Source organism: Lepidochelys kempii, chromosome 13, assembly GCF_965140265.1.
Source record: "Lepidochelys kempii isolate rLepKem1 chromosome 13, rLepKem1.hap2, whole genome shotgun sequence".
In the NCBI taxonomy this organism is placed as follows: domain Eukaryota; kingdom Metazoa; phylum Chordata; order Testudines; family Cheloniidae; genus Lepidochelys; species Lepidochelys kempii.
Genome location: NC_133268.1, coordinates 41,253,337 through 41,276,267, shown reverse-complemented (window position 1 = coordinate 41,276,267; position 22,931 = coordinate 41,253,337). Strand labels below are relative to the sequence as shown.

Below are 22,931 nucleotides of genomic sequence, written 5' to 3'. Positions count from 1 at the left end.
ATGCGTCATGCACCTTTCCGGACCAGCCTGCATTAATGTCTGTGAAATGCCCCTGGTGATCCACAAGCACCTGGAGAACCATTGAGAAATACCCCTTGTGATTAATGTACTCGATGGCTAGGTGGTCTGGTGCCCGAATTGGAATGTGCCCCTCCGCAGTTAGGGAGGCCCATTTGTGCAAAGCCAGCCACAATCTCACATACATTACCCAAAGTCACGGTCTTTCAGAGCAGGATGTCATTAGTGGCCCCGCACAGTTCTATCAACACGAGTCCAATGGTCGACTTTCCCACTCCAAACTGGTTAGCAACTGATCAGTAGCTGTCTGGAGTAACCAGCTTCCACAATGCAATCACCACGCACCTCTCTAATGACAGGACAGCTCTCATTCTCATGTCCTTGTGCCGCAGGGCTGGGGCGAGCTCACCACACAGTCCCATGAATGTGGCTTTCCTCATCCGAAAGTTCTGCAGCCACTGCTGTCATCCCAGATGTGCATGACAATGTGATCCCACCACTCAGTGCTTGTTTCCCGAGCTCAAAAGCAGCGTTCCACAGTGGTCAGCACCTCCATGAATGCCACAAGCAATCTCATGACGTAGCTAGTACGCGTGGTGAGATCAATGTCACACTCCTCTTGCCCTTTTAGTTTAAGGAATAACTCCACGGCCACTCGTGATGTGTTGGTCACAGCAAGCAGCATACTAGTCAGCAGTTCAGGATCCATTCCTGCAGCCCGAAGAGGCAGGGAGCAAAGTACACAAACCATTGAAAGATGGCGCCAAATGCAGATAGAAGCACAGGGGTTTCTGGGATGTGAAGCAATGCATCACAGGGCACCCAGGATGCCACGCAACCCCATCCACCTTCCCACAAGTCTTAGCGGCAGAAGAGAAAGAGGTGCTTTGTCTCTGTCTTTGTGGGATAGCTGCCCAGAGTGCACTGCTCCGAATACCGCTGCAAGTGCCACAAGTGTGAACACACTGTTGCTCAGGCAGCTGACAGTGTGAACACACCACAGTGGTTTCCCTTCAGCACTCTGAGTGGCGCTGTAACTTTGCCAGTGTAGATGTTCCCTCAGTGTCTTTGTTGCTTGCAGCATAGGTGGGGGGGGGGCAGGAGAAAGACCTTGCATGGCCCCTTGGTGTTCTGTTTTATACCCTCAGTCCATATGCTTGGAAAACACAAGTCCAGGCATGTCTGGGGGGCATTGCGAAGTCTCCAGGCAAGGCTGAGAAGCAATCCCCCTGGTGTGGCCTCATGCAGGTGAGTCATTGAATTGCTGCTCCCTTGCTGGACAATGGCTGTTGATGGGTTGTTTCACACCCTGGGCTAGGGCATTGGTTACTCTCCTTGCTGTTGCACCTAGGGAGCTAATATCTGGCTGATTCCCCAACCTACAGCATGTTTTAGTGACAACCATACAACACAGTTTTATAACTTCACGTGTATTAATGATACACATCTATGGATAGAGAAATGATCTTCAGCAGATCATAACCTTTCCCCTGACACCTTACAAGACATGCTTTATATGTAATATCACAATTATACCCAGATGAGGAACATGGGGGTTACAGGGTGCTCCCCCAAAGTACAGAATTTTACAGCCCCCATGCCCCCTTACAACTCCCCCCACAAGCCACCCCCCCACATGGACACAAGCCCCATACCCACACCTCTCTCACACATACATGGACACACACCCCTCACAACCTCTCCCCCACTGACCCAACCCCCTCAAGCCTCTAAACACCCCCCCAAACACCTCCTCACAATCCCCCCACATACAGACATGCTAACCCCTCACAATCCCCCATATACACACCCACAACTCACCATAGACAGACACCCCCCACATGCCTCCCACACCCCCTTCACAATGTCCTCATTTACAGACACACACAAATACCCCCCCCCACTCCACACAGACAACCCCCCACCCATGCACACCCTTCAGTTCCCCAGCCATGTGCAGCTGCATGCACAACCCCCACATACTCCCCCCCACCCAGACACCTGTCATTCATTCCTCTCATGCAGGTACATGCAGACCCCTTGCAGCCCCCCTTCCACAGACTCACACACACACCCCTCTCACATGTCCCTCTGGGTTGTGCACATCCTTCACACATTTCCCCAACACACATCCCCAAAGAGGCACAAACCATCCTCATATTTCTCCTCATACACACCCTTAACACATCTCCCACATGTGCACAGACATGCTCCTCAAGCTCTCTCGCCCAAAGATGGGTGCACATGTAGATAAATCTCTGCATTAAGCATCTTCACATAACTTTCATATGACTTTGTATTATGCCTCTTCATATAACCTTGTATTGGGTCTATCCATGTGTGACCTTTGTTTTCATGCAACTTTGTGTCAAGTGCTTTGATATAGGAACTTTATATCAAATCCTTATATAGAAACTTTGTATTCAGCCTTGGTATAATGTTATAGCCCCAAAGGATAGTTAAGGCAGAAGAAAAATGTCTTTTTGCTAGGAGTAGAATGAGATCTCCCCCCTTTTAATCAATTGCCCTGTTGAATGAATGAGGTGTGAATGAGCAAGGCATGGAAGGCAGCATCTCCAGCCAGCTGCAACTGTTGGAGAGGGGATGGTAGCCAGCCCCAAGAACAGTAAAACTTGTCAAGTGGGCTCACTAAAGAAGAGCAGACATATTGACGGCAAAGCCGCACCTTCTTTTGAAAAAGAAAAGGAGTATGGTGGCACCTTAGAGACTAACCAATTTATTTGAGCATAAGCTTTCGTGAGCTACAGCTCACTTCATCGGATGCATACTGTGGAAAGTTTAGAAGATCTTATTATATATGCCATCACGTGCCAGCAATGCCCCTCTGCCATGTACATTGGTCAAACTGGACAGTCTCTACATAAAAGAGTAAATGGACACAAATCAGATGTCAAGAATTATAACATTCATAAATCAGTCGGAGAACACTTCAATCTCCCCGGTCACGCGATTACAGACTTGAAGGTCACTATTTTACAACAAAAAAAAACTTCAAATCCAGACTCCAGCGAGAAACTGCTGAATTGGAATTCATCTGGAAATTGGATACAATTAACTTAGGTTTGAATAGAGACTGGGAGTGGCTAAGTCATTATGCAAGGTAGCCTATTTCCCCTTGTTTTTTCCTCCCCCCTCGCCCCCCAGACGTTCTGGTTAAACTTGGATTTATGCTGGAAATGGCCCACCTTGATTTTCATACACATTGTAAGGAGAGTGATCACTTTAGATAAGCTATTACCAGCAGGAGAGTGGGGTGGGAGGAGGTATTGTTTCATGGTCTCTGTGTGTATATAATGTCTTCTGCAGTTTCCACAGTATGCATCCGATGAAGTGAGCTGTAGCTCACGAAAGCTTATGCTCAAATAAATTGGTTAGTCTCTAAGGTGCCACAAGTCCTCCTTTTCTTTTTGCGAATACAGACTAACAGGGCTGTTACTCTGAAACCTTCTTTTGAAAACACCCTCTTTGAAAATAAGTGTGGCACCATTAAGACCACACGCAGAAGGAAGCGCCACAGGTGACCAACTGACAGACACACAGATTTTGCATCTGGTATAGATTTGCACGAGGGAAGCTGCTATAAATGTGAGGTGTCTTGCAGAGGACCCCGGGGTCTTGTCTTGTCAACATCGGAGCATCGATCCAGATCGACAGAAGCCCTGCTCCACCCCTCCCCCATCTAACTCACTTGGCCAGTGACCTTTAAGGAGAGCAACTAGTTGGTAACAAGAAGACAGTGTATTTGTGTGTGTATGAGTGTAGTATATATCATATACATATGATACGGTGTTGATTGATACATGGATTACCAATAAATGTGGTGCTTTGCCTTATCCTCCCTGAAGAGATCCTGTGCAGTACTTTAAGTACAACACACATATCCCTTACAAACATATGCAGATATACGCACATCACTCACCAGCACAACATGCCTCAGCAACTGCTCAGTAACCTCCTGAAAACCACAGAGAGGTTCTTCCCTTCCGGAGCTTGCATAACATGGGCGGTTGGTGCCAGGGAGACAGCCGATGAAGTGAGCTGTAGCTCACGAAAGCTTATGCTCAAATAAATTTGTTAGTCTCTAAGGTGCCACAAGTCCTCCTGTTCTTTTTGTGGATACAGACTAACAGGGCTGCTACTGTGAAACCTATCAGAGGTACAGTTCCTTTGGGCACTTCAGTTGTCTGCCTCTGACTCACCAGTTCCAGGGGTCATAGAGGGAAAGGAAGGAGGCTGTGTGCATGGGGAGCGAGGGGTTGAGCAAGACTGAATGTGGGATGGGAAGGTACATGCAGCCACTGGGGAGTCCCTGGGGGAAAAGAGGCTGTAGAAAGAGGTGTCCTGGGAGAAGGGTGGCAGTGGAGGGACCCTGTCAGTGCCTGGGGCTGAGGTTGTGTGAGGATCCTTGGCAGTACTAGGAGCTGAGGCTGGAAGTGTGTCTGCACTATGAGGCATTAGCACAGTAAGGACTCTGCTGGGCACTGCTCTCTGGTGCATCAGGGATCATCATCAGCAAAGCCCTTCTTCAAGCACCAAGGCCCCAACATAGACACACTGGGCTCCCTGCAACAGACCTCCAGCCCACACACAGTCCCGCCCTCTTCCCTGCCCAGGGTCATCTCCCAACCCCAGTTCCTGGTGTCCCCTACTGACTCAACCCTTATCACTCTCTTCTGCTCTCTGGACTCACAGGCTCCCTCTGGCAGTGTCCCAGACACAGATGGGTACTAAGCTGGAATGCCCATCCCTGGGGCTGTTCTCTGCCCCCACCCGCAGCTAGTGTTCTCCTGTGATCCCAACTGTATGAAAGGAATGCTCTAGGGGTGAGGGGGATTTTCCCCTCTGCTTAACCTCACACTGCACAAGGTGTTAACCCCCCCCACCCTTCCCGCCTCCTGTCCTAATGAGTTTACACAGCAGAGGATTACAAGGGATTTATGCTCTCCTTCCAGACTCTCACTGGTATTGGGCAGAGCACCAGGACAGGAGACAGTGACAGGCAAGGTGAGATGGAGCAGAGTAAAAATGCGGGGCTGAAATAGCAGGGAATCTGTAGGTTGGGACTGAGGGCAGAGTCCAGGGCTGGGATAGGAGGAGAGCTATGGGTTGGTAGTGAGGACTCTGGTAGAGCTGGGGTCAGACTGTGCAGCCCAGGGGTGTGGGGACTACAAGTCATGAGCAAGGGGCATTGGCAGAACTTGAGGGAACCCTGGGCTGTGTTAGCAGGGGACTGCAGATCAGGAGCAGGGTATTGACTGAGCTGTGCTCAGGGTACAGAGCCCAGGGCTGAGAGAGCAGCGAATTTGTAGGTGTGGAGTGAGGGACCTTAGCAGAGTCAGGGGAGAGCTGGGCTGGAATAGCACAGGGTCTGTGGGTTGGGAGTGAGTGGGAATGGTAGAGCTGTGGGGAATGGAGAGTCCAGGCCTGGGATAGCAGTGGCCTTCTGTGTCTGGACTGAGAGGTTTCAGTGGAACTGTGGTGGAGGGAGCCCAGGGATGTCTGGAGGAAGCTTGCACAGAAGCTGGCTGTTCAGTCTGATTCAGGTCTCTGCCATTATAACCCCCATGCCCTAGCATGGGCGTGACTGGGTCATGGATCTTCAGGGGGCTTGCACTACTTTCTGACAGATGGTAGCAGATTAGCTGGAAGGAAATCCTCCTCCACAGCTGCCAAGACAGCTCTTTTCAGGGACAGAGCAGTCAGCAGGCTGGGAGGGGGTTGTGAGTGAGGGGGAAGAAACACCCACCAGGTGGGGTGGGGGGCCAGAAGGAGAGCCTTATGCTGGGTTAGTGCTGCTCCTCCTGTCTGGGGCAGGGGCCTCACAGGGCTGAGGTCTCCCACATGGGGATGGGGCAGACAGCACAGACGGGGGGGGTCTGAAGTGGAGGTCCGACCCCAGAGCTGAGCTGCTCCGCCATCCCACCCCCTAGGAGCTCAGCAGAGGGAGGAAGCCACCTTGGTATCCCATGTATCCACGGATACGTGATTTATTTTCCCCAGGCTAATGAGGCAGCTACAGAGCCAAGCCCTGGTGGTCTTTCCCCACAAGTGTCCAAGCTGCCGCTCTGCCCTCTCGAGGCTGGGCTCACCCGCTGTGGGGCATGATTGGGGGCCAGACCCCTGAAAGCCATCTGTAACTACCTCTCTCTCTCTCTCTGCCTTCCAGACTGGGCTTAGCCTGCTGCTATGTCACTACTCCTGCTGGATGAGACAGCCGGAGACCTGCCTGTCAGAGACAACAGCCAGAGGCCCTCAGTGATCAGAGCTATTCAAGGTCAGGGCCACATCACAACGCAGGGATTCCAAGGAAGGGGGGGGCATACAGACCCCCAGACTCCTTCTTTGACTTCCAAGCCTCCCACACCCATCCACTCTGCGCCCCCTCACCCATTCAACCCTCCCTGATACCCCTTCCTCTTCTCCTGTCCCCCCCATCTATCCCCATCCTCCTCACTTTCACTGCTGTCCCTGGGCTCATCCCAGCACCCCTGATGCCCATGACAGAGTGATGGTCTAACTGCTTTCCTGGTGACTTTCTAGATGTGTCAGCCATTGCTCATCCCACGAAGGCCCAGGGGCTGAAGACCCGGATGCAAGGTGAGCAAAGGGGCCCACCCCACACAAACAGTGAGGGGATTCAGGGTTGACACAGGCTAAGGTAGGTAACATAGCACACTAGAGAGGATGAGCCTCTACCCTCACCAGCACCCTATGTCACCACCCCATTCAGAGGGGACAGTGGGGCACAGACAGGGTACTTCCCCCAAGCACAGCTCTCTGCAGGAGACAGGTATCCCTCAGTCCAGAGAGGCAGTCTTCCCCAGGGATACAGTCCATTTTCCTGAAGTCTGAGTTCTTACTGGGGAAGTGCCTTTTTAATGTGCCCACCTTCCTACAACAAAAACATATGGACCCACTCCCATCCTAGCTCTTGCCTGCTTCTGCAGCAGGCAAAATACCAGCCAGAACCTCAGCTGTTGGGGGTGAGGACTAGTGCTGCCTCCTCTTCCCGAGGACACAGCCCGCTCAGACAGACAAATACCGGCTTGGAGAATCCACACCACAGAATGGACCCAAACACTCCGTTTCATATCCCCTTTCCTACAACCTCCATCACAGCCCAGGGGCAGCAGGTTGCTATAATTTTTGGTGGTGCCCACAACGGGTCCAAGTCCTGCCCCCTGCCACACCTGCCTAATGCTCTGGGAGGGAGTTTGGGTTCAGGAGGGGGTTTGGGGTGCAGGCTCTGAGAGGGAGTTTGGGCTCTGGGCTGGGGCAGGGAGTTGGGGTGTGGGAGAGGGTGAGGGGTACAGCGCTTACCTTGGGTGGCTCCCAAAAGTGACCTGCACACCACTCTGGCAGTGGCTCCCAGGCAGGGGGGCCAAAGGGTCTCTGCATGCTACTGCCTACAGGCACCACCCCCACAGTTCCCATTGGCCGCAGTTTCCAGCCAGTGGGCACTGCAGAGTCAGCTTTTGGGGCGGGGGCAACGCGTGGTGACTCCCGCCTGAACCATAGGGCCATTCCAGCCACTTCTAGGAGTGGCGTGGAGCAAGGCCGGGCAGGAAGCCACCCTTGGCCCTGCTGGCGGTGGCAGCTGGGCCCTTTTAAATCAACCGGGAACAGCAGGCAGGGCCAGGGGAAGAGACCTTGCCCTGAACTTTGGTGGAGCTGGGCCCCGAATATTCCTGGAGCATGGGTACTACGGGCCCATATAACTCGCCGCCCCTGTCACAGCCCCTAACAGACCCCACTTCAGTTCCTCTCCTGCCCCCACTTCTCCCTGAATGACAACCTTTCAAAACTGCCCTTCCTTCAGCTGCTTTGACCGGGACCTGTTAGGCCTAAAATTGCGCTGTCTGCTAGCTTCCCAAATCTTCCTCCTGTGACTGCAGCCACGTGGGCCCCACACTTCTGGTGTGTAATGGCCAGACTCTCAGCACAGGGCCTCTTTCTCCTCAAGGAGCCCAGTGCTTAGTTCTTTCTTTAAAACTGTGACCTCAGCCTCCATAGTCCATACCCTCCAGCTTCTCATCCTTCTCTCGGATGGGCTGGCTCTGCAGGAAGATTTAGCGATAGTTCTTCCTCCAGCAGCCACTGCTTCTTCCCCTTCTCTTCCTTTACCCCATGGTAGGCCAGGTCCTACTTGCTCTCGCTGACTTGGGTCCAAGCCCTGTCCCTTGAGACGCTCCTGCAAGCATGCCACTGTCAGACTTTGTAGATAGTTAAGTTCTACATGGGCTTCTGCTCTGTCCTGTCAGCCATGGGAACGTCCTTAAGATCCTTCCACTCCTAAACTGGCAGGGGCTGCTGGGTTGCCTTCTTTTCCTCACAGGGGCCCAGCTGGTCCCATACTCCTCTGCATTGATCCCAGCCTCACAACTGCTATATCTGAGCTCACAGCTATGCTCTGACCCCCTAGACCCCACTCCCCTCCCAGAGCTCTGGAGAGGGGTCAGCAGTCCTTGGTCCCAGCCCCTAGCCCTAGTCTGTAGGGTAGAATCTGTGCCAGCCCCTGGCCCCTCATTCCCTGATGTTGGGCTTTCAGAGTCGGTGGCATGGACACGGCAGCATGTGAGCCAGATGAACCGGGCAGAGCTGGAGAATGGGTTCCTGCATCTACATGACGAGAACCTGGTGCTCAAAGAGTTTGCGTGCAAGCAGGAGGACAGGATCAAGAGGTACCAGCAGGGCCCCATAAAACCCATCACCCTCACCACTAGGATCCTAGGCTCCCCGAGACATGATGGGGCAGAGGAGGGTACGCAGGGATTGCAGAGGAGCAGGTGTAGGGGTCTGTGGTAATGCAGGAAGGGGGCCTGGGGTTAGAAGATTCACAGGGAGTGAACGGGGCTGTGCTCCCCACAAGCAGGCACAGGCTGAGGGACACACTGGGGTGGGTAAGATAGGGGCTGTGGCAGCATGTGCCCAGGGATGGATCAGCCGCAAGTTCATTACCTATGCTTCCTCCCCAGGCTGGGCACTAAGCTGCTGAGACGTACCCATGAGCGGGCACAGGTTGAGGGCCAGCTGGGCTCCAGGGCCAGGTGGTCATGCCGGAACCTGGAGGAGTCCTTGGAGGACCTGCAGGAGCGGGTGTGGGATCTGGAGCGGCGCAATGAGGGGCTGCGGAGTCGTCTGCTTTCCTACAAGCAGCAGCTGCAGCTCCACAGTTGCAGGCACCACTGGTCCTATGGCTACATCCAACCCCGGGTGGACACTGGACTTCGGCGGGTCCACACGGCAGGTGGGAGGGTGACCGAGAGACATCACAGAGGTGAAGGGGATGGATCAAGACAGGGAGTGGGAAATCACCATTCCTAGGGGTGGAAGTGCCTCCCCCAGGAAGGGGGTTGGGAGCTCAGGGGCTGAGAGAGGTGGGGAATCCCCACCCTGAGAGAAGGTCTGGGGCAGCAGAAGCTCAAGTAAAGAGCCCAGGGGATGACCCATCCTGGCCTCCAGTCAGGCCCTTTCCCAGCTCTGCTTCTTTGTATTGGAGTCAGCTCACAAGTGAGGTGAGTCTGCTGGCCTCAGTCCAGTCCCCTAGGAATCCTTTGCCCCTACAGGTTTAGCATCAGGAAGATAAGACCTCATCTACCTTTTTCTCCTGTGCAGGGATGCGGATGCGCAGTCCAGAGGCCCGACCTACCCACACAGCTCCCCCCAGATACAGAGACCACATCACAGAGGGAGTACAAGCCAATATGGAGAGACAATGCATCCCTCTCCCACCCAGCACCACGGAAGGGGTAACAGCCCCTGAATCCCCACTGTGAGTCCTTCCACATCCTCTCCCTCAGATACCCCTTCCCTCCCTGCAACAGGACATGGGCACCACACCCTCACCATCACAGACTGCTCTGAGACCATCTTACTTGAGCACACCAGCATGTACTTGCATTACAGTTTCTCAATCCCTCCACTATCAGATCCAGACCTCTGCACGGTTCTCCAGCTTTCTGGCCCCTCTTCGCAGGGGGTGAATTGTGGGGTGCTCAGGGAGCTCCCTCTTGCCAGGCTCTCCCAGCTTAGCAACTTCTGCTCTAGAATCCAGTAGGCACTTCCTGTGCTCTTTTTAAACCACTTGCCCATTGGCTAGTTAGCTCATTACCTTCCCAACCCCGCTGGCCCAGTAATCAGGCACAGCCCTGACCAGTTAGGCCTTGAGGGGGGGGCCTAATTGATGCTAATCGTGACCAGAAGGGTGATGCAAGCACCCTCTCAGTGCTCTGTCAAACTCCCTAATCCTGCCATCTGCTCTCCAAACTTGCCTTCCAGCCCCCTGCTCCCTTTGGAGTCAATGTGGCATCACCCTAGCACCTGTGTCCTCTGATCCTGCCCCACACTTTCTTAGGGGTCAGCGCGTCAACCCAGGTCCCTGCTCCCCACAGATCCCACAGCCTGGTGTTGGCAGAGATGGAGCCTGAGTTACAATGCCGGGCATGGGGGACAGAGATGAACCTCGAAGGGGCCCCATCCCAGCAGTACTACCAGCAGGCCCTGGAGCATCGGTATGGCACTCCTCAGCCCACCATTACCCCCTGAGTGAGGGGGTGGCTCTGTTGGGCCTGGGGGAGAGGGCGGGTCTATGCCTATATAGCCCTGGTGGGAAGAGGCAGTGACTCCGATTGGCTTTGGGGTGGGACAGGGGAGGGTAAGGACGGGGGGCTGTGCCAGGCCCAGGGAGAGGTTGTGCCAGGCCCAGGTTGGGGGCGTAGGACAGATGGAATGTGGGTCCCCTGCAGGGATTGCTGCTCTAGCTCAAGCCACCCACTGCTCCCCTTGCAGAGCCGCCATCCGGGGGAACGTGGAGCTGATCCGGCTGCAGCGGCTCCTGAGGGAGCGGAGCTGCGAGCTGGCTGTGACCAGAGTCAGATTCACTGACCTGCAGGAGGTGAATTAGCCCCAGTCCTGTGCCCCCCCGGGGGAGGGGAGAGAAAGACCCCCAGCTGTCAGTTCCCCTGCCCCACAGGGGGAGAGGAGAAAAAGGCCCCTAGCTGTCAGTTCCCCTGCCTGTGCCACCCTGGGGGAGAGATGAGAAAGGCCCCCAGCTGTCAGTTACCCTACCCCACAGGGGGAGAGATGAGAAAGACCCCCAGCTGTCAGTTCCCCTGCCCTCCAGGGGGAGAGACGAGAAAGACCCCCAGCTGTCAGTTCCCCTGCCCCACCGGGGGAGGGGAGAGAAAGACCCCCAGCTGTCAGTTCCCCTGCCCTCCAGGGGGAGAGACGAGAAAGGCCCCCAGCTGTCAGTTCTCCTGGCCCCCAGGGGGAGAGACAAGAAAGGCCCCCAGCTGTCAGTTCCCCTACTTGTGCCACCCGGGGGAGGGGAGAGAAAGACCTGCAGCTGTCAGTTCCCCTGCTCCCCAGGGGGAGAGGAGAGAAAGGCCCCCAGCTGTCAGTTCCCCAGTCCTGTGCCACCCAGGGGGAGAGACGAGAAAGACCCCCAGCTGTCAGTTTCCCAGTCCCGTGCCCCACAGGGGGAGAGACAAGAAAGACCCCCAGCTGTCAGTTCCCCTGCCCTCCAGGGGGAGAGATGAGAAAGGCCCCCAGCTGTCAGTTCCCCAGTCCTGTGCCACCCAGGGGAAGAGTCGAGAAAGGCCCCCAGCTGTCAGTTCCCCTGACCGTGCCCCCCCAGCTGTCAGTTCCCCTGCCCTCCAGAGGGAGAGACGAGAAAGGCCCCCAGCTGTCAGTTCCCCTGCTTGTACCCCCCGAGGGAGGGGAGAGAAAGACCCCCAGCTCTCAGTTCCCCTGCCCTCCAGGGGGAGAGATGAGAAAGGCCCCCAGCTGTCAGTTCCCCTGCTTGTACCCCCCGGGGGAGGGGAGAGAAAGACCTGCAGCTCTCAGTTCCCCTGCCCTCCAGGGGGAGAGACGAGAAAGGCCCCCAGCTGTCAGTTCCCCTACTTGTGCCACCCGGGGGAGAGATGAGAAAGGCCCCCAGCTGTCAGTTCCCCTGCCCGTGCCCCCCCAGGGGAAGAGACGAGAAAGGCCCCCAGCTGTCAGTTCTCCTGGCCCCCAGGGGGAGAGACAAGAAAGGCCCCCAGCTGTCAGTTCCCCTACTTGTGCCACCCGGGGGAGGGGAGAGAAAGACCTGCAGCTGTCAGTTCCCCTGCTCCCCAGGGGGAGAGGAGAGAAAGGCCCCCAGCTGTCAGTTCCCCAGTCCTGTGCCACCCAGGGGGAGAGACGAGAAAGACCCCCAGCTGTCAGTTTCCCAGTCCCGTGCCCCACAGGGGGAGAGACAAGAAAGACCCCCAGCTGTCAGTTCCCCTGCCCTCCAGGGGGAGAGATGAGAAAGGCCCCCAGCTGTCAGTTCCCCAGTCCTGTGCCACCCAGGGGAAGAGTCGAGAAAGGCCCCCAGCTGTCAGTTCCCCTGCTTGTACCCCCCGAGGGAGGGGAGAGAAAGACCCCCAGCTCTCAGTTCCCCTGCCCTCCAGGGGGAGAGATGAGAAAGGCCCCCAGCTGTCAGTTCCCCTGCCTATGCCACCCAGGGGGAGAGGAGAAGAGACACTCCCAGCAACTAGGCACCTGCCTGTACCACCTGGGGAGAGATACCCGAGTATCCAATGTGACCCCACCAACCCACCCACCTGTGGGGATGAGTAGGGATTTGGAGGGGAAGCTCTCCCTTCAGCCAACTCCATGGGGAGCTCCCGCCTTCACCCCCTCATGTCCGCATCTGTTCCTCCAGTGGGATCAGTGTAACTGCTTCCCGGGTTGGGAGTGCAGGAGGGCGACAGGGAGAGGCCAGGCCCAAAGCCCTCCCAAGTCAGCGCTCAGCAAATTATAGGCTCCACATAGCAGCACTGATGGCAGCTCTGCGATTTCTCTTCCCAGGCCTATGAGAGCCAACTCCAGCAGGTAAATACTGAGGTACGGGAACTCCGCTCCCCAGCAACCCTCATGGGATCTGCCCTTCACCCCCCAGGAAGGGAGTGCCCCTCTGTACTGATGGGACAAGAGCTCCCCTCCCCCGGCTGGGACCCATCCCGAGTGCAATGCACTCGAGACTTGGGGGGGAGGCTGGGGCAAAGAAAGTCTCTCTGTATCCAGCCCTAAAGAGACAGCCCTCACTCCCTTGTCCTTGGGTTATCATGCTCAGTTCCAGGTCCCTCCATCCTGGCAGCCCTGCAGCAGGGAGGGGCCGGCATCCCTCTCTCCTGCCTGTGCTGGTCTTTCTTCCTTCCCTCCCGCACCAGAACCAGGAGATGCTGAGAACCAGCAGTGAGGCCCTCCTGGCCCAGGTGGAGGAGCTCACCGTGCAGCTGAAGGCAGAGACGCAGAAGGTGATGGCGTTGGAGAGCAAAGTGGAGAGCGTCTCATTCCTGCAGGGGGCGCTGGAGGAGGTAGGGAGCCCTATCCAGCTAATCCAAGCCCTGGGGACCCTCCTTTTCCCTACTCTGAGGCCAGCTTCCCTGGAGTCAGTAGGGGGGTCCCTGGTGAGCAGGGGCTGGGGGGGTCCCTTTCTAACCCTAGAGAAAGAGCCTGACAGGCCCAACCCTCATTGGCTGGGGGACCCAGGTCTGGGGACTGATCTCTGTCTCTCTCAGTTTCAGGAGAGAATCAGGTCCCTGGAGAAGGAGCGAGACCTGCTGAAGGAGGATTATGATAAATTGCTGGAGAGGTGAGACTATGAGTTTGGCCGAGCCCCGCACCATGCAGTGGGGCTGTCCCACGGAGATGGTGCCCAAGGTCAAGTGAGAAGTCTCAGCCCCCATTTATCCCCAGAGATGCCACAGCCTGGGGTCCAGTCACACCAGATCTGTTTGGTGCCTGTTCAGCCCCCACCCTGGGCTCCATTCAGGGTCGGGCTGCTGGGGCTGGAAGCTCTGGCCTGCAGGAGATAGGCAAAGGTCTGGAGCAGCCCCAGAGTCTGCCAGAGACAGGAGACTGATCCCAAAGGGCTGACCCTGGAGGATGGGGGTTTTGGCGGAGAGCCTTAGGGAGCCCTCTCCAAGTCTGTGGTACAGTGTGGGGAGGGCCTGGCAGAGCCATAGGGACATCCCCGCACCCTCAGTCTGCTATGCCTGGGTGGGGCCTGGCAATGAATTGCAGCAGCTATGCAGCAGCAGCTCCCAGGGCCCTGAAGGCTCAGGGCACCGTGTGTTGGAGCTTCTCTTGGCGGGATTGGGGTTTGTGGCCCTTGCGGTGACCCTGTAGCATTGCCCCTCTTGCTGCAGCAGTCTGGCCTGTGAGCAGCGGCAGGGGAACGTCTCACGGCTGGAGGAGCAGCTGAGCTTGGAGCTGGCAGAGAAGAGGCGGCTGGTGGAGGAGCTGGTGCAGGAGAGAGGTGAGGGGGCTGGCAGGACGGGGGGAGAATCTCAGTACCAGCACAGGGACAAGGGACTGAAATGGCAGCTTCATCCCAGTGGGGAGTTCTTGCGTCCCCATTGACTAGGCCGCTCTCCCTGGGGTGGGGTCGTTGCAGGTGCATTACAGTCTGAGGGGGGAGAGGGGTGCCTCCCAGCCACACGACAGCCGTGGGGGGAAAGGGGAGGGGTGCATGAAGTCTGGCCTGAGGGAGGGGGTGGATCCTTGGTGTGCAACACGTGTGTTGGGGGGCAGAATGTGTCCCAGTCACACAGGGCCAGGACCAGCTCTGTACCACAACCAGTTTGGTATCCAGGCCTGACCCCCGTCTTGTCCCCAGCTCGGAGTGAGGAGCTGAAGCAGGAAGTGGAGAGGGGGAACCAAACTCCAGAGCAGAAGCCTGAGCCGACCCTGTCCCAGGTGGGTACGAGCCAGGGAGGAGCCAGGGTTGGCTGATCTCCCCAGGCCCCTTCGTGGGGTGTGGTAGGTGCCCCATCCTCTCACAGCATTTGGCAGGTAAAGGGCATAGAGCTGGCGCCGGTGTGGGGGGAGTTGGGAGTGGGGTGGGGCTGGTCTGGTCCCTGTATGGAGGAGTCAGGGGGACTGGGCTGGTCCCACCCATCATGGCAAGCACAGGGAAATCAGAGGGTGGCTGGGCTGGGCTGGTCCCACCTGTCATGGCAAGTGCAAGGCCATATGTGGGGGAGTCAGCAGGTCTGGGGTGGTCCTTCCTCTCATGGCGAATGCTATGTAGGGGGAGTTAAGAGTTTAGGGAGTCTGGGCCGGCCCCCCCATCATGACAAGTGCTGCAGCCTGTGCGGGGAAGACAAAGGGGGGCTAGGCTGGGCCCGCACGTCCTGGCGAGTGCTGGTGCTAGGCACGGGGGAGTTGCAGCCTTGGGGACTGTGGTGTTCCTCCCTCATTCAGCAGGGGAGGCAAGGCTCTCTTCTGCTCACTCACCCGTTTCCCTACAGCACCCCTGTTTGGATCAGCTCCCCACCCAGACTGAGCAGGAGGAGCTGTTCACCCAGCGGAGCCTGAGCCGGAGGCTCCGGGAGACAGAAGCTGCCCATGCTGACACCATCCTGGAGCTGGAGAAAACCCGGGACATGCTGCTCCTGCAGCACCGCATCAACCGGGACTATCAGGTTGGGGAGGTGGTGGCACAGGGGGTGACTGACCCGGGTGCTGTGTTAGGCCGAGCTGTGGGCTAGGGGGCAGAGGGGATGAGCTGTGGGGTGGGTGGAGGGGATGAGCTGCTGGGTGACTGACCCAGGTGCTGTGTCAGGCCGAGCTGTGGGGCTGGGGGAGGGGATGAGTGGTGGGGCGGGGGGGCAGGGGGTGGGGGGATGAACTGTGGGACTGGGGGGGTGAGCTACTGTGTGACTGACCCGGGTGCTGTGTCAGGCCGAGCTGGAAGGTGTGAGGGTGCAGGCTGAGCAGGAGAAGAGGGGACATGAGGAAAAGCAGCAGAAAATGGTGCAGCTCCTGGATCTGCGCAGCGCCCACATCTGCCAGCTGGAGGGTAAGGGCAGAGCCAGTCCCACCTGCCCCCTGGAGCAGTTTTCGTCGTGCCTCCCTCACGACCACTGCTGGAGACAGAACGGGGCAGGATGGACCTTTGGCTGGACCTGTGTTCTCGTTCCCTGCCCCAAGAGGCTGTGCCGGGTCCCTGCGTGCCCAGTGTACTGTTCCGAGGGGGACCTGGCCCCTCGATAGTAGTTGGCTTGCTGCACAGCACTTGGGCTGGCAGACAGCTACGCTGGGCTTGTGGGGACTGACCCTGCAGCAAGAGGGGGGAAGACAGCAGCAGGGCAGTGGGTCACTCCTGTCAGGAACCGATAGGGGAGGGGGCCGGGTACAAGCTATGCCTTGGGGATAGAGGGGGGAGAAGATGGGGACATGTCCACGCCTCACAGGTCCGCATCTCCTCCCCCAGAGCAGCTGAAGGATGTGGCCTATGGGACGCAGCAGCTCCCACTTCTGCGGACCGAGGGTGATGTGGACGTGGAGAAGGGCAAGGCACCTGTGTTGCGGCGTGGTGAGAACCTGTTTGAGCTGCACATTGCAGGGGCAGTGCTGTCAAGGGAGGCGCTGCAGGTGCTGGGGGATGTCCAGCCCGTCACCTTCTGCACCTATGCCTTCTACGACTGCGAGACGCACTGCACACCAATGGTGCGTGGGGCCCGGCCACGCTACAGCTTCACTTCTCAGTACGTGATACAGGCTGAGCCCCTCTTCCTGCAGTACCTGCAGGGGGCTGCCGCTCGCCTAGACCTGCACCTGGCCACGGCTACTGAACACAGCACTCTGGCTTCCTCTTGGCTGCACTTCCGGGCGGTTCTGGGGCGTGGGGAGCGCTTGCACGCCACAGCGATGCTGTACGGTAAGAGCTTTCCCTCGCCACGGCGATGCTCTACGATGAAGCGCTCCCCTTGCCCTCTGCCATGGCAGCTGCTCAGTGAGGGCGCCCGGCCTGTCAGTGCCACAGACAGTAAAACACTCCCATGGCCTGGAGAGCCATTAGCTCATCTTTCCCTCACAGTAAAGACTCCCTGGGGCCAAGGCTTGCAGCCTGGGGAACATTCCAGGTTTCTAACCATTCGTACGTCTTTGTGGCCTTCATGTCCTGTTACTTGCTGCCCTAATTCCTTCTTGCTCCCCCAATTCCTATCCCCTGGACTTTCTGTCCACACTGCCTTCTGCATGTCCCCTCAACCCCCTGCCCGCTTCACACCCTGTAGGTCCGAACGGCGAGAACTATGGGATGCTGGAGTATTGGATGAGGCTTTGCCTGCCCATGGAGCAGACCATGCGGCTGCACTGCGAGCGCACCAAGGCCTTGGGCTACTTGTCAGCCTGCATGCCCCAGGCCAGAGCTGCCCAGCAGAGCAGGCAGCAGGACAAGGAGGGGGTGAGGAAGCAGGGGTGTGTATGGGGGAGGAGTATGTGAGGGTAAACACACACACTCATACTGCAGGAAATGCACCCCAGAAAGGGGGAGCCTTACAGGGCCATGCCCACTGGTACAGGATCCCTGTAGGGACATATGCCCCCACAAAAGGGGCTCCCCATGGTGGGACACAACCACAGGGCCTCATAGGGATATGTGTTCCGCACTAGGAGCTCTCTGGCACATGTCAGAGCAGGATCCCTGTAAGGGAGGCCTCAGGCACTCTGGACATTAAAGTGCCTTCAATGTGGCAAAGCCATGATTCCTATGGGATGCAGCCTGGGCCCTCTGCTCATCCAGTTACCAGCCTTTCTCAGTCTCCCCCTCTAGGTCCTGGAAACTGAGTGGCTGTGGAATGAGCTGCAGGTGCAGATTGTGGGCTGCACCAGCCTGCGGGGTCGTTGGCTCAGCACCCAGCCCAGCCCCTACGCCATGTACCGCTTCTTCACCTTCCCTGACCACGACACACCCATCATCCCCTCCAGCAACAACCCGCACTTTGGAGACCTGCGGACCTTCCCCATGCGCCCCACAGCTGAACTCGACCGCTATCTGCGTCTAGAGAGCCTCTGGGTGTACATCTTCGATGACGAGGATGCAGAGCCAGGCAGTTACTTGGGCAAAGCACAGATCCCGCTGCTGCCTCTGGCATGCGGGCACAATATCACAGGTGAAAGCCGCTGGACCCAGATCCTCTATTGCTCAAGGAACAGAGCTGGGCACAGTTCCCCTGCCCCTGGCCTCAGTGCCCAGGCCCCCACCCCCTGTGCCCTCTTATGCCTCCAATTCTGTACTCCATAGGAGATTTCGTCCTCACCAACCCATCTGGGTACCCCAATGGCTCCATCAGCCTCAGCCTGGAGTGGAAGTGTCGGTATCTGCCCCCGGGGGCTGCCCTGCACCAAGTGGCCTGGGCCAGGGTACACCAGAGTGAGAGACCCTTGGAGCAGCTGATTGAGGAGGAAAGGGCTGCACTACACAGCCAGGTACAGAATGACCCAGCAGCCCAGTCTTAACACCTGCCCCCTACAATATCACCCTCCCAGTGAGGGCTGGGAGTCAGGGCTCCTGGCTTCTATCCACTGCTCTTTCATTGTCTTGCTGGGCGATGCTGCCATTCCTGCACCCCAATACAAAAAGGAGTAGGTTAGTGGGAATGGGGGAAGCTGCCAGGCTGTGGCGTGACTGTGCTGTTCTGACCCCTGCTCAGGCCCGGCTTGGTCCCAGCACCTTGCCATCGCAGCCTGAGGGCCAAGGGAAGCAGCTCCAGGTCTCGGTGGTCAAGGCGGATGGATGCAGGGGGAAGCGGGATCGGGGAGCCAGCAGTCAGACCCAGCCCAATCCAGTGCCAGCAGCCAGTGGCTACACACCGGAGGAGGGAGAAGAGGTGGTTCCCATGGGAGACATTGCTGAGGTGAGACTAGTTAGAGGGGACCAGGAAGCAGGCAGTGAGGGTGCAGCAACCCAAGGCCCCTTCCCAATGCTCACCCCACACTAGGGGTTGTCAATTATTTTTTCTCAGGGTCCAAATTTCTTGGGCAAGGTACAGTCAAGGTCCAGACTTCAGAGAAACAGTTTTCACACCGCAATAACAATGATAGTAATAAGTACATAAAAAGATGAAATGGTCTGTTCACAAGCATCTGGCAGTCCAGATTTGGCCCACAGGCTGCCTAGTGCCCCACACTGAACCAGCTGTTCCCTGAGCCTGATGTGGTTTGTCTGTGCAGGGGACGCTGGAGGGGAAGGAGGTCCAGGCTGGCCAGGAGGAGCAGGAGGAAACAGGATACTCAGCTAAGGATGCTGAAACCTCTGCCAGGACCCAGCGCTTGGAGCCAAAATCCCTTGCACTGGATGTAGGCTCTGCTCCCGAGGACATGGGTACCAGCTCCTGCCTCCCATGGGGTACCCAGCTGTCAAAGCCAACTGGCCAGGCTACCCTTGGGTCCTGCTCAGTCCCTCATGCTGTGCCAGAGCTGATGGTACAGGTCACACGCACCCAGCCCCAGGTGGCACAATGTAGAACCACAGACAGGGCATCCAGCTGTGGATTGGGGCTCACTGTGGTGGGGGAGAGCGACGCGGCCATCCAGCTGTGGCTTGGGGTTCACTGTGATGAGGGAGGGCGACGCGGCCATCCAGCTGTGGCTTGGGGTTCACTGTGGTGAGGGAGTGTGACGCGGCCATCCAGCTGTGGCTTGGGGCTCACTGTGGTGGGGGAGGGCGATGCGGCTATCCAGCTGTGGATTGGGGTTCACTGTGGTGGGGGAGGGCGATGCGGCCATCCAGCTGTGGCTTGGGGCTCACTGTGGTGGGGGAGGGCGACGCGGCCATCCAGCTGTGGATTGGGGTTCACTGTGGTGGGGGAGGGCGATTCGGCTATCCAGCTGTGGATTGGGGTTCACTGTGATGAGGGAGGGCGACGCGGCCATCCAGCTGTGGCTTGGGGCTCACTGTGGTGGGGGAGGGCGATGCGGCTATCCAGCTGTGGATTGGGGTTCACTGTGATGAGGGAGGGCGACGCGGCCATCCAGCTGTGGATTGGGGCTCACTGTGGTGGGGGAGGGCGACGCGGCCATCCAGCTGTGGATTGGGGTTCACTGTGATGAGGGAGGGTGACGCGGCCATCCAGCTGTGGATTGGGGTTCACTGTGATGAGGGAGGGCGATGCGGCCATCCAGCTGTGGCTTGGGGCTCACTGTGGTGGGGGAGGGCGATGCGGCTATCCAGCTGTGGATTGGGGTTCACTGTGATGAGGGAGGGCGACGCAGCCATCCAGCTGTGGATTGGGGCTCACTGTGGTGGGGGAGGGCAACAAGGCCATCCAGCTGTGGATTGGGGTTCACTGTGATGAGGGAGGGCGATGCGGCCATCCAGCTGTGGATTGGGGCTCACTGTGGTGGGGGAGGGCGACGTGGCTATCCAGCTGCAGAGCAGGGTCCCTGCTTGAACAAACTCAGTGGTGGGCATAGGTGCAGCCCCAAAGCAAGCTGCCGCTGCAGCCATCCTCTTCAAGGCCCATGGTACAGGTGGGAGCAGGGGGCGGGCAGGTTCCATTCTAATTCCCCTCCCGGTAACAAATACTCTGTCCCTGCCAGCCCCTGAGGAGGCCTGTGAGCCAGCGCCGGAGAGCAGCAGCGACACACAGACCACAGACAGTGACGAGATCGTGGTGGGGACCAGCCTGGGGAGCCCTCCAAAGGCGGTAATGCCCCCACCCCTGAGGCAGTGCTGGAGGAGAGGGTGCACAGACCCATGGGGAGGGAGCCATGCCAGGTACAGGAGTCGGGGAGGAGCATGGGGCAGCTACAGCTTGTCGTGACAGTGCTGACCCCTACTGGGTTCCGAAGTGGGGGAGAGGGGAGCTTGGCTCAGCCAGCCTCCCCCCACCCCCTGCAGAAGAGTTTGGGGCCCTGGTTCCCACCCTCTCAGGCCTTGCGTGACCTGCTCTCACCTCATCTTGTCAGGACATGGAGTGGATCCGCATTGAGATCGTCTCTCTGAGTCTGCACCCTGAGGCCGTGGCCTGTGAACACATCCAGCAGCTGTACGTGGAGTACCACTTCCCAGGGGTGCCCCTGGCTGAGACTGAGACCCCCCTGTCCCTGCGCAAGCCCCAGGGCAGTGAGGAGATCTACTTCCACTTCAGCAAGGGTGAGCTGCTGTGGGGAGGGTCTGGCTCTCGCCCTTCCCACAGCCCTACCCCCCCAGAGGCAGGGTGGGCGTCTCATGCCTCATGGGGGGATGGGGATGACACATGGGTGGAGACAGGAAAAGCATCTCTCCCCCGCCCCGGGACAGAGCTCATACCTAGGCCTTTGGGCCCAGGTCTGCAGGGCATCACTCCAGGCCCAGAACAGCGGTGCTGTTGTTGGGAAAAGGAGGCCATAACTAGTTTAATAGCCCCACTTTCCTCAGCCCCCTCCCTGGGACTCAGCTCCCCCACTGCCAGGGCAAACTGACAAAGGCCCCACGTCCCTGACTCTTGTTGCGCTGAGCAGCCTGGCCCAGGCCCCCCACAGGGGGCTCCCTCCCCCCAGGGAGGTGGCGGCGCTGGACCACTAGCAGCCTGGGAAGAGGAGCAACACTGGGGAGCTTGGAGATGGGTCGACTGTCACCATCTGGCCCCAGGGGAGCATCAGATTGTTGCCCTGACTCCTCCCCTTGCCCCCCCCCCATCCCCAGCAAGCATCACCCCGACTCCTCCTCTTGGTCCCCCCCCAGTCCCCAGCGAGCATCGCCCTGACTCCTCCCCTTGGTGCCCCCCCCACTGAGCATTGCCATGGCTAACAGCCTTTTGCCCCCACCACAGTGATTCAGCTGGACACCGAGGGGGTGAGCATGCAGCGGGAACGCCTCTTCTCCATGCTGCAGGCAGAGGAGGCAGGGCAGAGCTGGTGAGCATCCTGGCTAGGGACAGGAATTCCAGTCCCTTGGGATAAAGGTCCCCAGCACATACCCCTGCTGCACTTACCCCCATCCCCTCCCAGTACAGGCTCTTACAGCCTGCTCATCACCTCTTCTGAGCATGTTCCTGTAAGTGCCTGAACACTGTGACCAATATCCGCCCCATGCTTGTTCTCTCCTGTGGGTGGAGCATGTGCACCCATGCTGCTGTAGGTTAGAGAAGGCAGATCAAAGGAATGTGCCGGGAGGTCTGTAATGGTCCTTAGCTCTTGGAGGCATTTGTTTCACACAGGCCCAACGTGCCCCTCCGCAGCTTTACACTTCCTGCAGAAGGCCCCCTTGGCCAGAAGAGTAAAGCTGTCAGGCAGAGCCCTCCTCCCTGAGCTTTTGGCTCTTTTAGACCCCCTGGGCCCAGGCCACTGAGTGCACTAGAGGTGAGGACAGCGCCCTTCAGCTTGGCTTTTCTGTGGGGAGCCGGGGTAGGATGGGCTGGATGCAGGTGCAGGATCCAGACACACTGCCCCCTTATTGCAGGCTGCAGTTCGTGGTGGTGAGCGAGCCCCCGCCTGGGACTGGAGGCGAGTGTGAGGACGTGGGCTTTGCCTATGTAGACCTGCATGAGATCCTGCTGACAGGCAATGATGTGCTGGAGCGTGACCTCGATGGTGAGTGACGAAGCCAGCAGCACCCAAACGAGCGGTCTCCACTGCTGAGCTGCTGCCTCTGTTCCCCTGCACGCCACCTGCATGAAAGGGGGCCAGTGGAGCAAATAAGAGGCCAGGGACCTGGCCACTGAACTGGGATCTATACCTGGGAGCCAACCTCCCTCCATGTCCTGGGAGCTGCAGCAGTGCAAGTCCTGGTCCCTTCCCAGGGCTGGGGGAGGCAAGTCCTACACCAGGCCCAGCCAGAGAATGGCCCTAGAGAAACACTGACCCCTCCCCTCACTTCCGCTCTCTTACCCACTCCCGGCAGTTGTCAGCCCTCAGGACCGCTCTGCCATCGGGAGGCTGAAGGTCTCTGTGGAAGCAGCTGCTGCCCTCTGCGCCATCTACTGGGAGGGGAGACGAAAGGCTGAAGAGGAGGAATGAGGGCTCCATCAGCTCCCACAAGGCGTGCAAGGACTTGGGACTGTAAGGTTCAAATGGGGACCCCTCCCCCAGCTCAAAGCTCACTAGTGAAGGATGCCACCCCGCCTGAGCAATCAACACGACTCAGATTGTGAGCT

At 58.0% G+C, this 22,931-nt stretch overlaps 1 protein-coding gene across 1 annotated transcript; it reads left to right on the top strand.

Annotated features, from left to right (window-relative positions):
• Positions 1-6,225: 6,225 nt before the first annotated feature.
• RPGRIP1 (RPGR interacting protein 1) lies at positions 6,226-22,911 on the top strand. Its single transcript, XM_073308835.1, has 24 exons — positions 6,226-6,313; positions 6,580-6,636; positions 8,588-8,720; positions 9,015-9,286; positions 9,655-9,811; positions 10,828-10,933; positions 12,871-12,894; positions 13,233-13,379; positions 13,584-13,657; positions 14,214-14,323; positions 14,684-14,763; positions 15,318-15,491; positions 15,751-15,868; positions 16,283-16,729; positions 17,088-17,257; positions 17,642-17,966; positions 18,098-18,282; positions 18,507-18,710; positions 19,027-19,177; positions 20,395-20,501; positions 20,764-20,950; positions 21,609-21,693; positions 22,238-22,368; positions 22,679-22,911. Exons 1-24 carry the CDS (start codon positions 6,226-6,228, stop codon positions 22,792-22,794), a joined length of 3,648 nt encoding a protein of 1,215 aa, XP_073164936.1. The 3' UTR covers positions 22,795-22,911.
• Positions 22,912-22,931: the final 20 nt, after the last annotated feature.

Excerpts from the sequence above, each read along its gene's own strand:
- RPGRIP1 (XM_073308835.1), top strand. The coding sequence starts at position 6,226 with ATGTCACTACTCCTGCTGGATGAGACAGCCGGAGACCTGCCTGTCAGA. Across the intron at positions 12,895-13,232 it reads ATGAGAGCCAACTCCAGCAG|AACCAGGAGATGCTGAGAAC; the intron begins GTAAATACTGAG and ends CTCCCGCACCAG. Across the intron at positions 17,967-18,097 it reads ATGCGGGCACAATATCACAG|GAGATTTCGTCCTCACCAAC; the intron begins GTGAAAGCCGCT and ends TGTACTCCATAG.